The sequence below is a fragment of the Lissotriton vulgaris genome, chromosome 1_1 (genome assembly GCF_964263255.1).
Source record: "Lissotriton vulgaris chromosome 1_1, aLisVul1.2, whole genome shotgun sequence".
Lineage (NCBI taxonomy): Eukaryota > Metazoa > Chordata > Amphibia > Caudata > Salamandridae > Lissotriton > Lissotriton vulgaris.
The window spans coordinates 260,033,116-260,050,237 of record NC_141685.1 but is presented as its reverse complement, the minus strand read 5'-3'; the positions used below and the strand labels follow the sequence as shown (position 1 = coordinate 260,050,237).

The 17,122-nt window shown below is 47.6% G+C and overlaps 1 protein-coding gene across 1 annotated transcript in view; it reads right to left on the bottom strand.

Annotated features, from left to right (window-relative positions):
* LOC147746872 (neutral amino acid transporter 9-like) overlaps window positions 1-17,122 on the bottom strand; it is a 316,543-nt gene that overhangs the window by 178,496 nt on the left and 120,925 nt on the right. The window contains exon 7 of the mRNA XM_086925062.1: window positions 14,896-14,999. Within this exon, the coding sequence (XP_086781188.1) occupies window positions 14,896-14,999 (104 nt within the window). The remainder of the gene's footprint in view (window positions 1-14,895; window positions 15,000-17,122) is intronic.

Below are 17,122 nucleotides of genomic sequence, written 5' to 3'. Positions count from 1 at the left end.
CAAAGATGTGTGAGTATAATAACGACATGACAGGAATCAAGACTTCTTTTCGAACCCTGTATAATTCCGCCGGCAATCCATCTGGGCCTGCGGCTTTCGCAGATTTACCCAATAGTATAGACTTTCTGATCTCATCCTTCAAAATCGGCAAATCCATATTTTGAGATTTATCCTCGATAATTCTGTTTAAAGGCATCTGGCCCAACCAGTATCTTATTTCTGTTTCTTGGACAACTAAATCTTCATGATAAACTTTCTCGAGATGTGACTGAAAGGCCTTTTCAATATCATTTGGGGTGCTAAGTACTTCTCCCAAAACATCTGAATTTAACTAATCAATGATATTTCTAGCCAGGTCTTGTTTAGTCTTCCATGCTAAAAGCCTCCCGCAGCTCTCCCCATACTCGAAACGAGCTAATTTACTGGCTTGCCATTTCTTTTTCATCCTTGACTCTGTTAATGCTGCCAGGTCTGTTTTAAGATACTCTAGCTTTACTAAGAGGGTTTCATTCAGCAAATTACTCTGCTATGTGATACGGTCATGCTCTATTTCCTGTATTTCTCTTTCATTTCCCTCAATTTCCGCTTTATGCTTTTTGTATCTGGCAGATTGTATAGAGGTTATTAAACCCCTTAAAAAAGATTTATACGCATCCCAGACCACTTGTATCGGGGCGATGCCTACGTTTGTTTGTAAAAAAGACTCTGATTCCAGAATTAAACTCTCCATTAGAATCTCCTCCAAAAGAATAGCACGCTGAAGTGTCCATCTCCTGGGGGTCGGTCTGTTTGGAAACTTGAGTGTTAAAGATACTGCTGAATGATCAGAAAGGTGTTCCCCCACATGTTTGATATCTTGGACCCACTGTTTTAAAACTACACTCAGTATGCGGGGAGGGGATGGACAGGAGGGATAATTGTTACAGGTCCATTATTCTACCTTGTATGCCTTCAAATGTACGATGCACTGTTGTTCTTTTATATGCCGTCTAATCACTGCTCTGTATTGTATGAGTCCTTGAGCAAAGTTAATCAAGAAAGATTTGGAAAAAAAAACTACACTCAGTAGAAAGTAATCTAATCTAGACTTGTTATGTTATGTTATGTTATAACAATTTATTATGCGCACAGCGACTCCAGCGAAGGAGCGTCCCGGCGCAGAGACAAGGAGCAACATAACACAACAGGAAAGATAAGGCCTAAAAGAGATAGCTAAAGCAAGAATGTTTTAATGGCTCTACGGAAAGACAACAGGTCCTCAAGCAGACGGATTTCAACTGGGAGGGTGTTCCAAATTAATGCAGCTTTCACCCTGAAAGAACGACCCCCCATCCTGCTGAGCCTGAATCTGGGGACTACAGCAAGGGCCTGGCCTTGAGATCGAAGGTTGCGGGTGGGAGCATAAAAGGAAATGCAGTTGGACAAAATTTCAGGGCCTATACCTCTTAGGATTTTGAAGGTCAAACAAAGGACCTTAAAAAGAATACGCTTCCTAACAGGGAGCCAATGCAGGGAGCGGAGGACATTAGCCACCGGGCAAAATCTAGGTAGGCCAACAATGGCTCTCGCGGCGGCGTTTTGCACCCGCTGCAGACGAGTTAACTCAGCCTGGTTAGCCCCAGCCAGAAGAGAGCTAGCGTAGTCCAGACGAGAGATGATAGTTGCCTGGACTACAAGCTGTCTGGTAGGGGCATCGAAGAATTTAAGAACTGGTCTTAAACCTCTTAACAGTCCAAAGCAACAGGCTGCAATTTTTTTGGTATGCCCTACAAAGGTAAGACCAGCGTCCAACCAGACCCCTAGATTTTTCACCTCCGACACCGGGGTCGGAGTAGGGCCCAGCTCCGAAGGCCACCACTGATCGCCCCAAAGCTCCACTCCCTTCCCGACAACCATAACCTCTGTTTTTGTGGCATTGAGCTGGAGACAGTTTCCTGTCAACCAGCTAGCCACCGCCTTCAGTCCAGACTGAAACCTGGGGGCATCCTGTTCCGCATTCCCGCTGAGAGTAACCGCCAGCTGTGTGTCATCGGCATATGAGACCAGAGTTAGGCCCCACTGCCTCGCGACATCAGCCAGCGGTCTCACGTAAAGGTTGAACAACGTGGGACTCAGCGAGGACCCCTGCGGAACCCCCATGGCCAGAGGCTGGAACCTGGACTTGAAGGGAGGGATGGCAACACAGAAGGAACGGTTGTCCAGGAAGGAGCGGAACCATTGCAGCGCCTGGCCACCGATACCAATCTCCTCGAGCCGCTGCAGGAGGATGCTGTGGGATACAGTGTCAAAGGCGGCGCTGAGGTCTAACAAAATCAGCGCCGCCGTCTGACCAGCATCCAGCCTCGCACGGAGATGTTCCACCATCACAAGAAGGGCAGTCTCCGTGCTGTGGCCAGCACGGAAGCCATTCTGTGTGGGATCCAGGGCATTGGTCCGGGCTAGATGTTCAGACAGGGCCAGATTGACATGGGCCTCTGTCAGCTTAGCTGGCCAGGGTAGCAGCGAAATGGGATGATAGCTTTCCGGCTTAGACGGGTCCAGGGAAGGTTTTTTAATAATCGGAGACACCACCGCCTGCTTCCAACTAGTTGGAACTACCCCCGACTCCAGGGAGAGGTTGACAAGGGAGCGTACAACCGGGCGTCCCATAAAGGTCTGGTCTCGAAAGAGAGCAGGCCTCACTGGATCAGATGGGGACCCAGATTTAACTTGTATAGCAAGTTTATCAAACCCATCCGAGGTGAGAGGGGGGAATGAGAGCAGGGTGATCTGATGAGGTGTCTCATTGGAGCTGCCCAACACAGTCCCAATGCTAGGGAATGTCCGATATATAGCTTGGACTTTTCCCAAGAAATAGGAAGCAAGGGATTCGCAGTGTGCGACAGAGCTCTCAGCCGTAGAGGTAATCCGCTTTGCCATAAGATCTTTGACCGCCTTAAAGATGGCCTTCGACGGGTTGGTGCTGTTCCGGAATTCTTCGGCATAGAAGGCCGCTCGAGCACGACATATGGCCCTGTGGTAGAGCTTGACGGACGCGGCATATGCAGCTTTTAACTCAGCCCCATATGTCTTCCGCCAAGCCCTCTCCGCCCATCTACAGGCTCCCTTCAGGGCGCGCAGAGCGCCATCATACCAGGGGCTCGACTCACGAGGATTGATCTTCGTCGATACAATAGGTATCAAAGTGTCCAGAGCCCTAGTGAGCCAAGAGCAAAAGAGGTCATACCCCTCTTCTACATTATTCAATGGGCCCAGGGGCTCCACTGACAGAAGATGATGGAAGTCTTCCAGCCTGAGTTTATTCCAGGATCTCCTGGGTACCCGTCTGGCTGAAGAGGTAGAAGTAGTGGCTGATATAGGACAACAGATGGACACCAGAAAATGGTCAGACCATTCTACAGGAGTAATCGACATGACTTTAGCCTCTGTCAAATTGGTGAAGAAAGGGTCAAGAATATGTCCCCCCAAATGAGTAGGCTGGGAGACCAGCTGGGAGAGTTGAAAGGCCTCTAAGTCCAAAAGAATACTACGTGCTGTCAGACTGGAAGGTGTGTCGAAATGCAGATTTAAATCACCCAGAATGGAAAAATTGGCGCAGTCGGTGATCAAGGTGGCAACGATGTCCGGGAAGACATTCCTGAACACCACGTCACTGCCCGGCGGACGATACACCACCATCCCAGAGAGTGTAAATTCTGGGCTGACAGAGACTTTAACAGAGGCACTTTCACAGCCAGTAGTCTTAAGGATGTTCCACACACAGGAAAAGCTAGACCTCACTATAAGGGCTATTCCCCCCCTATAGATAGTCTATTCGAAGTGTACATAGAGTAGCAAGGAGGGCATACAAGATTGGGGATGGCAGTGTCAGCTTCCTGAAGCCATGTTTCGGTTAAGGCAAAGATATCCGTATGTCCGTATTTTTTGTTTTGAAATGTATTACCTCTCTTGTTACCCATTTTTGTCCTCCAAACATCATGCCACACTAGCTGTTTCATTGTATTCTTAATTAATGTTCTCATTTTAAAATTGTGAACAGATGTATTTGTTTGTGATTTGTCTAATACCTGGTCTAGGACTGCATTAAAATCCCCAGCTAATAATAAAGGGGATCTGTGTAATTCAAAAATTCAGACAGCAAATTCATAAAAGGAGCCGTGTCATCTTTATTCGGACCATAATAGCCCGCAACTGTGAATTTGGACGCATTACATTTGATTTTGGCTATAATCCATCTCTCCATCTTATCTACCATGCTAGCATCTAGAGAGATAGCTGAATTTTTCTTTATAATTATTGCAACCCCTTTAGATGGTAGTGATTGCGCTGTACAAACCACGTCTTAAATCCACTTCCTAGATTTGCATAGTGATTTTAACTCATTTTTCAACAGATGGGTTTCTTGTAGTATAAGAATCTGCTCCGGAGTGGCTTTCATATATTGAAACATTTTGTGCATCCTATAACTTGTTCTTAACCCATTTAAGTTCCAAGAGAGCACCTTTAATCTAAAATCTTGAATCTCTATTGGACAGATCATCTCTCAGATATCATCTCTTTATTATCGATTCTATTCTGGCGATTTGGAAATTTCTTTTATAAATGCTCCCCACCCTGTGCTCCCCTCCCCACACTGACCCTCCCCTGGAGAACCCCTCCTTCCTTCTTCCATGGCCTCTGCCTAGGCCTATGAGGCCTGCCCTTAGGTCAGAAACTCAGTGTGGATTTTACAGACTATTAATATCTCGGAAGCTATTTTTACTTATTTTTTACTTATTCCTGTTGCCTCGCGGTCTTGTGAAATTGACTGTAGGAAGTTCTCAGCATCTTTCACCCGTCTGAATATCTGCATTTTGTTGTTGTGCATTACCTTCAATGATGCTGGAAATTTTAATTGTGCTGTTGCTCTCCATTTTTTTTAATGATCTAATAGTTTCCCCAGCTCCCACTGTCTCGAAGCTGTGATTGTGGAGACGTCTCGTCCTTCTTGGAAACCAACGAGCTGTTGCGGCACTCCCAAACTGGCTTTCGGACGGTCAGGACACTGACTCGGCGCTGATTGCTATGGTAGAAGAGGGCAGGTGCATCTTAGATTCAGGAGGATCAGCAGCTCTGGTCCTCCTGGATCTGAGTGCCGCATTTGACACGGTGGATCACAAGATCTTGATCCACCGGCTGGAAGAGCTGGGAGTAAAAGAGTTAGCGCTCACCTGGCTGACGTCATTCTTGAGTGAGCGAACGTATCAAGTGTGCGAGGGCAATAGAAGATCAGTGCCCACCCCCCTTCAGTGTGGTGTCCCGCAGGGCTCATCGCTGAGCCCTACGCTTTTTAACGTTTATATGGCCCCACTGGAGGGGGAGGTCGCACCCTTTGGAGTGAAACTCGCAACGTATGCGGATGACACCCAATTGATTGTTTCGCTATCGCTCGCAGAGAGCCATGGAGAAAAGTTTGCCACCTGCCTTACCAACATCATGGCATGGATGGCAGACTCGAGACTCAAGCTTAATGGCTCTAAAACAAAGGTGATGCTTCTGGGAAATCTCTGCACCTCCCTCCCCAAATGTATGTGGCCTTCTTGTCTAGGGGAGCCCCCTACCCCGAAAGAATCCATAAAAAGTCTTGGCGTCTGGTTAGAACCAGAGCTGTCAATGCACACTCAGGCGAAAAAAACTGCAGGGAGCTGTTACGGTCTGCTCCGTTTAATACGGAAAGCCATGCCTCTTCTTCCCCCAGACTCCAGAAAATTACTAGTACAGGGTCTTATTCTGTCAAGACTGGATTACAACAACGCCCTCTTCCTGGCAGCGCCAGAGTACACCCTGAACGTGCTCCAGAGGGCACAGAATGCAGCCGCCAGACTGTTGACGAATACAGCCAGAAGAGTATCAGCTAAACCGGCCTTGAAAGCGCTCCATTGGCTGCCCATTAGAGCGAGAGTGAAATTCAAAGCGCTCTGTACCGTGTTCAGAGTCCTCCAAGGGACAGGTCCTCCGATCCTAAAAGACATGATCCGCCCCTACAAATCATCAAGAACGCTCCGCTCTGGCGAGGAGAACCTGGTGGTAATCCCGAGAGCAAAAAGAGCAAGGACTGGGGGACGTCGTTTCTCAATAAATGCTGGCCAGCTGTGGAACTCCCTCCCAACAGCAATGAGGAAAGAACCCAGCTTGGCCAGATTTTGAAAAACTCTGAAAACTTTTCTTTTCCCCCATAACGACTAACATCTCAGGGTGCTGATCAGAGGAGTTCTGTCTAAGTGTACATTTAGCGCTGGGACGCTCAAGGGCAGCCATGCGCTTTAGAAATCCATTTTCATTTCATTTCATTTCATTTCATTCATTTCATTTCATTTCGTCTGATCTTATTTGAAATGCCACATCATCCACACAAAGCGAGTTTAGTTTGGGAGCTTTATTGGGAATTTCCTCTTTTAAACTATATGTTAAAAAGTGTACTAAGATTTTGTTTATATTATTGTACTAATATTGGTTATATGCTGTGTTATAATGATGTGTATATTATTGTTGTTTTGGGTTGCAGCCCTGAGGAAGTCATATGGCACAAAATAAGTGCATGACTAAACACATGTTGGCTGCCTCTTTTCCTGAAAGGAAGAATTGGTTTGTTTATGAAATCATGAAAATTGACTTGAAATAAAAGGATTTGAAGACTTCTGAGTTGGACTATCTTCACGAGAACAGATTGTATGGACTATGTTTTGGAATATTTTCGGAATTGACCGATGCAATATGATTTACATTTTGTGATATTTTCTGTGAGAATATAGGTGCTTGTTTCAGCTGTATCTATTTTGAAATACGAGACTGTTTTGAAATTAATTTTCACCAATATTGATGTATTATTGTATAGTGCTCGGGGAGGAGTACATTTTTAAGATTTTTCTAGGGGTCTCTGTGCACCCTTTGTATGTCGGCTTTAAGTGCCTCCTCTGAACAATCAATGTGGGTGGGCTGTTTTATTATCTTTACTACAAATTCTTTCAGATTGTTCCCCTCCATCCCTTCCAGGACCTTGAGTAAGCGGATGTTGTTTCTTCTTTGTGAATTTTCAAACTACTCTAATTTATCTTGCATTTCCAGCCTTTTTTCCTTCAATTCCGCTATGTGTTTTATGTTGTCACTCGTCTGGATTGCTAATTCAGCAACGGTCAGTTCGGGAGCAGTGGTCCTAGCAATAAGGGAATCCAATTTGAGTTGAAGTTTTTCACATGAACTTTTAATATCCACTTTAATATCCACTTGGTTACTCTTGGAGACCAAGAATCTCTCTCTCATCTCCTCTGCTAGTGATTGTAATAAACTGCACATTGACTAGACTTGGGAACCATTAGCAATATCATCAGTTTGCTCCTCATGCTCTGGTAAACTATCTCCGGTGACCATGACTTGATTATCAATTTGCGGTGCCTGCGGTGTATATAATGCGGCTACCTCTTTAGAGTTACCCTGGGCCCTTTGTAGTAACTCTGCAGGTATTTTCTCTACTCTATCCATCATTTCTGGGATCTGTAAGGCATCCCCTTCTTGCAACCCCCCTTTATCCATAAGTGCTTGAAACATATAAGATGTAGGAATGCTACTCGAGGAGATTAGGGACCCACTCGGGTCCTGTGTAGAGTTATATGTAGAGATCTTGGTCCCTGATTTTAACATTAGTGTGGTGGGGATAATCTTAAAAAAATCTTTTAAGGAAGGGGTTGGTTTAGGGGAATGTTGGGCCAGTAATAAACCTTTTTTTTTACCAGTCACTCTGTGCTTATGTACCTCTGAATGTGTGGGGTTACTTGTGCAGAAAGTTTCTTTGGGTTATTAGATTGTCCTGCCTCTTGATTTTTCCTGGCTTCAATGTCTTCAATGTCCTGTGAGTCCAACATGGTGGGTTTAAATTGGAGCTTTTTAAAGGGTATCTAGACGGCGTCCACCCTTTATCTGTACCTACTAACCTACTGTCCAGATACCCCCCCAGTAGTACTCTGTTTTTCTGCCCCCCCCTCCTCACCCTTCTCACCCTCCTCTCCTGAGATTTTCCCGTTAAACTCTCCAGCCTTGGCCCCTTCTCCTTACCCTTCTCCTGTGGCAGCTGAATACTGTTGATCAGGTTCTGAGACTGCTTTTGGGTTTTCAGGCTATCCAAAGTTATGTCGCCTTCGCTTCCACCTTTGTTTTTGCCTCTGTCTCTCTTGCCTCTGTCTCTCTTGCTCCCTCTCACGCTCTGAAAGCTCTGTAGGGGGAGACAAGCCACAGCTTTCCGCCTGCAGCTCAACTCACCCGCAGCGCAGAACCAGGGCAGCAAATCTCCACGGGCGCCCAACGCCCGCGGTCTCTCCAGCCTTCCTCCTCACAGTGGGTGTCCCAAGCCGTCAATCCCCACTGGTTCCAACTCCGCGGCTTTGTTGCTACCACCGCTGGTTTCACCGTGTTGGCGCCAAACTGTGAAGAGCTCAACGCTGGGCGGCATGCAAGTAATACAAGTAATGTGGGTGGAGATTAAATTAACGGTTCATAAGCCGTTAAACCATCCAAACTTCCAAATATACCTCTTGTCAGATTCTGTAGCTTCCGTAATACATTATGTCAAAATGTTATGGGTTTTAAAGCATTTTTAGCACATAAAGGGCCAGATGTAGGCGGTCAAATAGTGAGCGCTAACGCTGAAATTAGCAGAATTTCAGCATTTGTGATCACTATGTGGCTGCGAGCAATGTAGGTGAGTTTAAACCTACTAGCAAAATAAGGAATCTCAAAATTGCTCTTGCATTTAAGGAATTGGTAATTGCGATTCCTTAAATGCAATGTAAGTAGCACAAAATAAAGTGCACTTTAGCCTTAAGGAATCGCTAATTACCACCAACTTCAAGTTGGCGGTAATTAGCGATTTTCTTCAAAAAAATACTTTTTTGCTTTTTTTAAAGTGCCATATGGCACACATTCATGCCCTTAGGGGCGCCACATGTTCACACATGCACATTTGATGGGTGCAGCAGGGTGTCCTTTTGACACCCTCGCACCCATGAAATAGCTCCCGCTATTTGCAATTCTGTAATAGCGAATCGCAAATAGTGAATATCTTCCCATTCATTCCTATGGGCCTCCTAGCCCATGGGAATGAATGGGTACGCATTCCTTATTAGCGAATCTCAATTTGTGATTCGGTATTAAGGAATATTAAGGAATTGCTAAAATTTTAGCGATTCCTACGTACATTCAATTTAGCGAGTCCTTAATAGCGATTCGGTAAAAATTGCTATTAAGGACTCGCTAAATTGAATTTAACTACACAGAGGAGGAAGCCCCAGGCTGAAGCACCTCGGTCAAGAGGTTAGTCTTGACCACCACAGAGGGAAGTTCGAGGTCAAGTTCCTCCGTTGCCCTCTTCACTACATTGCAAAAGACGCTCCCTCGTCTGTAGCCATAGTAGGTGGAGAGAGCATACCAGTATCTGGAGAGGTGTCCAGTCCACTGGCCTCTGCTAGATTTTCATACCAGTCCAAATTCTCTTTAGTGGTGTACAGCTGGTGTTCTAAAGGGTCCAGTGGCCCCTCTCACTCTTCCCCAATGCCTGTATGCGCCACAAAGTGCTCAGGCAACGACCTGGACCAACTGGACTCTGTCGGCACTGGAACAGGCGTTGATCAATGCCTAGTAGTAGAAGTAGTGTGGCTCACTGGTTAGAGGTGGCAGACCCGAGAGCAGAGGACGGCCCGGGACCAGGGTTCGATTCCCGGCGCGGCAGGTTTCTGGACCAGGGTCAGCGGACTCGATAATTCTCTCGCCTCGGTGCCCACTCTGATCAGCGATCACACTCGGCAACTCTGGGCATTAGCTTGCCTCATCTTCACTAACGGCCCCACCAGACCGCCGGGGATGCCTGGTCTCACCCTGGAGCTACCCATTAAGGGACCATCTCTCAGGGAAGCCAGGAAAGGTTTCGCAGCGGTCGAAGCGCCTTGGGACCCTCCGGGTAAGTAGTGCGCTATATAAATGCCTATACATTTACATTTACATTTCTGACTCCAATCCGTCAGAAATAAGAGAGGGGTGGATGCCGGTGGTACCGGGAGCATTGAAGTTGTGACCAGCGCTGGAGAAGGTTGTGTTGGCATGACCAGTTCCAGTACGTATCCTGGATGGGATCCATCGGACCCCATCTAAGGCAAGGCGGGAGCCATTGGTGCAGAACCTGATGGGACATCCTCTGACCCCACGTGGCCCGACAGCGCACCTTTGGGTCGGCCCACTCAAATACTTGGAGCAGACCTCGTAAAACTCTTTTATTTGACCAAGATTTGCTCTGGCTCCCAGTAAGGGTCAAGACATGGGTTGGACTTGGCATCGGCTCCGCAGAACCGTGCCTGGAACGTCGATGTTCCCCACTCGTCTTGCCAATCCTCGAAGGACAAGGTGAAGTCGAAGTCGGTCTAGATTTCTTCTTCTTTTTGTGCTTCTTCCCCGAGTGTCCTGAGGACCTCGAGTGTGATGAAAAACACTTGGGGGTCCTGGAGCGGTTCCACAACCGAGCTAGATGGCGTTAACTGCCAGAACGCAAGCAGCTTTAGGGACTGGTCCTTCAAAGCCTTCCGCGCCATGGCCCGGCAGTCCGAGCATGACTTCAAGTCTCTGTCTTGCTCGAGACACTATATGCACAAAAGGTGCGGGTAGGTAACTGACATTGTGCAATGATAATCAATCAATCAATCAAACATTTGTAGAGTGTGCTACTCACCTGTGAGGTTCTCAAGGCGCTGGGTGGAGTGGGGAGCAGCTACTGATCAAACAGCCAGGTCTTGGGGCGTCTTCTGAAGGTCAGCAGGTCTTGGGTCTGTCGTAGGTGGATGGGGAGGTGTTCCATGTCTTGGTGGCGAGGCGGGAGAAGGATCTGCCGCCAATGGTTGTTCGGTGGATGCGTGGGACAGTGGCGAGGGCGAGGTCAGCGGAGCTGAGCTGGCAGAGAGGGTTGTAGAAGGTGAGTCGCTTGTTGAGGTATACTGGTCTGGCATCGTGGAGTGCTTTGTGAGCGTGGGTGAGGAGCTTGAAGTTGATCCTCTTGTTGACGGGAAGCTAGTGCAGGTTCTTCAGGTGGGCGCTGATTAGGCCTGGGCGGTAAATTCTGTTCTGCTTGCAGAATTTGCGGAATTTGGGTAATTTCGCGTTCTGCGAAGAACGCGAAATTGCCCACAATTCTGCGTTCCGCGACTTTGCAAAATGTTTTGCTTGTTCGTGATCTTAAAATGCGTGTTTGCGAGATATTTCCCCCGAGCACGCAAACAGCGATTGCGAACAGTAAAAAAGCATTGCGAACAAATAATTCCGCGTGTTTGCGTAATTTCTCTGTGTCCGCAGAGATTTTTTACCATTTCGAGGAGATATGCGTAACGCGATTACGCAAATTCCGCCCACCCCTAGCGTGATGTGGCTGTGGCAGGGGATGTCGAGCATAAGGCGTGCAGAGGCTTTTTATATGCGTTGGAGTCTCTTCTGAGTTTGGCTGTGGTTCCCACATAGATGGTGTTGCCGCTGTCCAGGCTGCTGGTGACGTGGGCCTGGGTGACCGTCCTCCTGGTTTCGATGGGGATCCATCTGTAGATCTTGCGAAGCATACAGATGGTGTTGAAGCAGGAGGAGGAGACGGCATTGACTTGTCGGGTCATTGACGGAATAGAGTCCAGGATGAACCCCAGGTTGCGTGCATGGTCTGTGGTTCTCGGCGCAGTTCCCAGCGTGGCTGGCCACCAGGAGTCATCCTAGGCAGAAGGGTTGGAGCCGAGGATGAGGACCTCCTTCTTGTACGAGTTCATTTTCAGGCCACTGCTCTTCATCCGTTTGGCGATGGCTTTCATCCCTTCGTGGATGTTGGTTTTGGCGGTGGCGGGGACTTTGGTGAGGGAGAGGATAAGCTGGGTGTCGTCGGTGTAGCAGACTAAGTTGAGGTCGTGCGATCAGACGATGTTGGAGAGCGGTGTCATGTAGACATTGAAGAGGGCCGGGTTGAGGGATGATCCATGGGGTACGCCGCAGCTGATCTTGGTGGCATTGGATCGGAATGGAGGAAGGCGGACTCCCTGGGTTCCATCAATGAGGAAGGAGGTGATCCAGTCCAGGGCTTTGTCGCGGATCCCTGTGTTGGAGAGGCGTGTGCTCAGGGTGCGGTGGTAGAAGGTGTCGAAGACGGCCGAGAGGTCCAGGAGGATGAGGGCCATGGTTTTGCCGTTTTCCAGCAGGGCCCTGATGTCGTCGGTGGTGGCGATGAGGGCTGTTTCGGTGCTGTGGTTGCTGCGGAATCCGGATTGGGACGAGTCCAGGGTGTTGTTCTCTTCAAGGATTTGGGTCAGTTGTCTGTTAACGATCTTCTCAATGACTTTCGCCTGGAACGGGAGATGGGAGATGGGCTCCCGTTCCAGGCAAAAGGTCCTTTGGGTCGGCGTTGGATTTTTTGAGAAGGGCGTTGCTATCTCGTTGTGTTTCCAGCTTTCCGGGAAGGTGGTGGTCTCGAATGAGTTGTTGAAGATCTTACCGAGTTGGGATGCGATAATGGAGCTCGCTTTGTTGAAGATGTGGTGGCGGCAGGGGTGAATGGTGTTCATGGTCTTGATGGTGTCTTCGCCGTTGACGTGGTTCCATGAGATCAGGTGGCCGGTGTGACTGTGGGTGGTGATTCTGGGGGTATCGGCGGCTGTCGGAGGGGTCTGGGTGTTGAAGCTGTTGTGGATGTCTGCAATCTTGCGGTGAGAAGAAGGTAGCTAGAGAGTCGCAGTGGCCTTGTGATGGTGGGATGTTGTTGGAGCTGGAGCTCGGGTTGGCGAGTTCCTTCACGATGTTGCAGAGTTCTTTGCTGTTGTGTGCGTTGTTGTCGATGCGTTCCTTGAAGGAGGTCCTTTTGGCCGTTCAAATGAGTTGGTGGTGTCTGCGGATGCCGTTCTTGAGGGCTGCATGGTTGTCTGGAGTTTGCTCATGGCGCTATTACTTCTCTAGTCTCCAGCAGGTCTGCTTGGATGTCTGGAGGTCGGCGGTGAACCAAATGGCTCTTCTGTCATTGCATCTGTTTGTGGGTTTCTTGATTGGGTGAGAGTGTTGGCGCAGTCATCAATCCATTGCTTGAGGCTGCGGACGGCTGTGTCGGTGTGGTCAGTCGTGGGTCTCTGGCAAGGGTGGTGATTAGCTGGTTTTCTGTGACCTTGTTCCAGCTGCAGTGGGGGATTCTTTGCTGGTGGTTGCGTGCGGTGGTCTTCTTGAAGAAGAAATGGATGCAGCGGTGGTCGGTCCAGTGGAGTTTGGTGGTGTGGCTGACGGAGACGTGGTTGCTGGCGGAGAAAATGGGGTAGAGCGTGAGTCCGGCAGAGTGGGTGGGTGTTGTAACAAGCTATTTGAGGCCGAGGTTGGCGAGGTTGTCCAGTAATGTGGTGGAGTTGCTGTCGTTGATGTTCTCGAGGTGCAAGTTCAGGTTTCCGAGGAGGATGTAGTCTGTGGAGGCCAGGGCATGTGCGCTGATGGCGTCTGTGATGGAGTCGATGAATTGTGGCCAGGGTCCGGGGGGTCTGTACATGAGTGTTCCTCTGAGGGGTGTGTTGGGATCGATGTGGATCTGGAAGTGCAGGTGTTCAGCGATGCTGAGGGTGTCTTCGGTGTTGGTCAAGATACTGAGGGTATTTCTGTGGATGATGACGATTCCTCTTCTCTGTCTGTTGGTGCAGTTCCTGTGGGTGATTTTGTAGCCATCCAGGATCACTATGGCAAAGTCAGGTGCCGATGAGGAGTTCATCCAGGTCTCCGTCAGGAAAGCAGCATCTGGGGAGGTCGATTCAAGTAGGTCCCAGAGTTCAACGGCGTGCCTGTGGTGTTGAGAAGTATGCATCTGAGGTGGTTGTGGCCCACCTGGTGGGGAGTAAAGGACGTGCCGGGGGTCCTGGCAGGTGTAGTTGCAGTTATGGCAGGTGAAGGGTCCGTGGGTGAGCTTTGGCGTGGCCTAGAGTCAGGTGGAGGATAGGCCGGCGTTGAGTGCCTGGAGGATGTTGGCGTCATAGCAGCGCCTGGCCCGTTGGAGCTCGTGGGGTCCAGAGGGTCTGGCGCTGGGCACGGTCTAGGCACGGAAGGGCGCAGACAGGCTTGCCTTAGGCGCGCCTTTGGCATATGTAGGGGAGGGGGCGGGAGCAGCGCCACATGGCTTGAATCCTACCTTTCTAGAGGTCATTCCCTCGACACACAACAAAATATCTTTGACAAAACATCTAAAAAAAGTCTCTAAAAAAGAGACAGAGGGTTATCTCTTCTCCGAATCAGCGCTAACTGGCACGGAAAGAAAAGAACTGCCATACATATGGCTGGGTGGTACCTATATAGGTGACCACGACATCGCATCCGGCGTTAATGATGCTGATGATGCCATACGGAACCAAACGGAGCCGCCTAACGGTGTGCAGGGGTACTGCTTACACAATAGTTTCTAGATCCAGTCTGACGGCTGGGAAATACAAAGGTAAGAAATCTGCAGCTAGAAGTCTCTACCGGATAGGTGTAATACTATTACATCAGCACTAATACTTAGACATATCAATACATCCCTTGTGTGTGTCTTTGTTACACCCCTTTGATGTTGGACACAACTGTCTCATTCTTATGAACATGTATTTATATGGCGGTAGCCTTTTTTTAAACCTGTGGTGGACATGTGTAATTATGAGGGAATCAGTGTCATAGTGGTGCAAATATTTAATTATTTGTTAGTTCCTGCTCTTTTTATTATATGGTTAGGTGTGCCCTGGTGTATGATGTACAATTATGTGGTAGGTCATTCCCATGCTTGTACATGTTTTGATGAGGTATCCCATGCTCTTTTCTACATGCTGTACTAATAGACATGGCGTCTCTTGCACTTACGTTTTTTGTGGCATCATTATTCCTCATTAAATTGATGATGAAGTTGTGCAGGAAGTAGGCCAGCATCAAGGTGCCGCACATGACCGGAAAGGCTTGGTTAAACTCTGCAGAGAGAGAAGACAACAGAACGTGTTAGTACAATAGCAGTGGCCCATGTGTCCCCATGACCTCTATGTTATACTCACTAATTGTGGAATATTGGTCATGGCACCTAAGAGCTGCTCCCTAACTCTTCCCACAAAGATCCACTGCTTGACCGGCCTGTTCTTCTCTCCCTCTATTTAGGTGGGTTTTACTGCAAGTGTTAGCTATTTGACCTGTGCAGGTCATTTTGGGAACTTCATACTGGGTCTGAGTGGCTATTGTGGTCAAAAGTAGTAGTCAGAGAAGCTTCTTTAGAGTTAGCAGTTTAAGTAGATTTTACTTCAGTAAAAGAAACATTGACTAGTATTTCTTTCAAATAGCCTTAGAATGCTATCACATTATCATGATCTCCTCCTAAAGCTCCTGCATCCATATCCCAAGTTGGCCCCATCTACTTTGCAAAAGGCTAAAATCATAGTAAATTGACATTAACTGTTCTAGATATTTCGCAAAATTCTTGAGAAATTCCCACATGGCCATAACTGGAGTTAAGCTGCTACAGCAGCTCAATTAGCTGTATCTTGGTAATGATTCAGGTAGTATGGTACCCATCGTGGAAGAGCGTATTCCCACTGTGAGAAGCTGGCTTGGTATATGATGTACACTTATGTAAGTGGACACCCTGCACCGGTCCAGACAACCCTAATGGTGATTTAGGAGGTGTTAGACAACCATAGAGAGCCCTCTAAGCGGTAGCTGTGGAGAACAGCCTTCAGGCTTAGTCTAGCAGGAGTGTAAAGCAGCTTGTTGTGCCAGAACACAATCTTATATGTATAGATTAAGTGAAAAAGAACCACACAAGGTATTTATAGAAATATGTATTTATTATATAATACTCTTATTATATAATACTCTCTAACACATACAAATATCTCTTACCCAGAGATATGCAGGATGCACACAATACTTTGCATAGAAATCAAGTAAATAGTATGAAATACACAGTGGGCTCCAAGGGAGGACCAAACCATATACTGAGAAAGTGGTACAAGAACCACAACTCGGGTCGAGACAATGTCGAGAGGACGTAGAAGTGCTGGGAACCCAAGGAACCACCCAAGTTGAGTGACTAGGAGAGCGTGTACAAATCAACGTGTAAGTCGGGGTGCAGTTTTAAAGAAAGAGGACCCTTCCCAATGGACCTTGAGGAAACCCCATGGAAGACACAAGGTTGGAGAGCCACCCCGCCCATAGATACCCTAGTACACATGTTACCTACACCAGGGAAGCCGGGTGCATAGGTGTGAAGTGGTGTCGGAAACCCCTGTCAAACCCAAATGAGGACTTGAGAAAAGTGCAGCTGCTGAAGAAGGAGAAAGTGTCCAGTGGAATCCAATGGTGGATTCTAGTTGAGAGGTACCTGCAAGCAGAGGGGACAGAATCTATGTCACTCAGGAGTGACCTGGAGATCTGGAAGATGAATGCCCACCATTGTCGGGAGTTGCATGGGAGTTGACGAGGACCTTGACTCTACAGCTGTGAGGACCAGGCAATGCTCTCCATTTGGGAACGAAATGCTTTGGCTATTTTTATGCTTGATTATAAACTTTGGAATAAAGAAACGATTTGAAGAGATTATTATGGACTAGATTTGCTTTCTTCGGTGCACCTCCTTTTGTTTGAATTGTATAATAATCTGTACTCAGTGGCACCAAAAGGTGACAGGTGCTGGACCAGAGTGCACAATTTCCAAAAATATTTTAGCAGTGTCATAGTGAGGTGCTATCCAATTGGTCCGTCACCTTGTATCTTTTCAGTTTGAGATCTCAACTACACCTTAACCTAAGAGTCAACCAAAAACTACTACACCCAAATACATCTGAGAATTCACTGCTAACAAAATACATATCTACAAACTTGAGACAATATAATGCAAATTCCAATAAATCTAAAAGCTCTGCGAGGTCTTTTCTCCTGATCTTGGGACATCAGTTGTTACTGTTCAGTATCCTTGGTGGGGTAAGGGTGCTTACATGTGTCATTCCAGGTCAATAGACACTTTTGCACTCTACCCACTCCAGGCCATATTTTGTGTGACAGCTTGTTATGTAAATATAAAGTTGAAATGTATTTAACTTGTCAT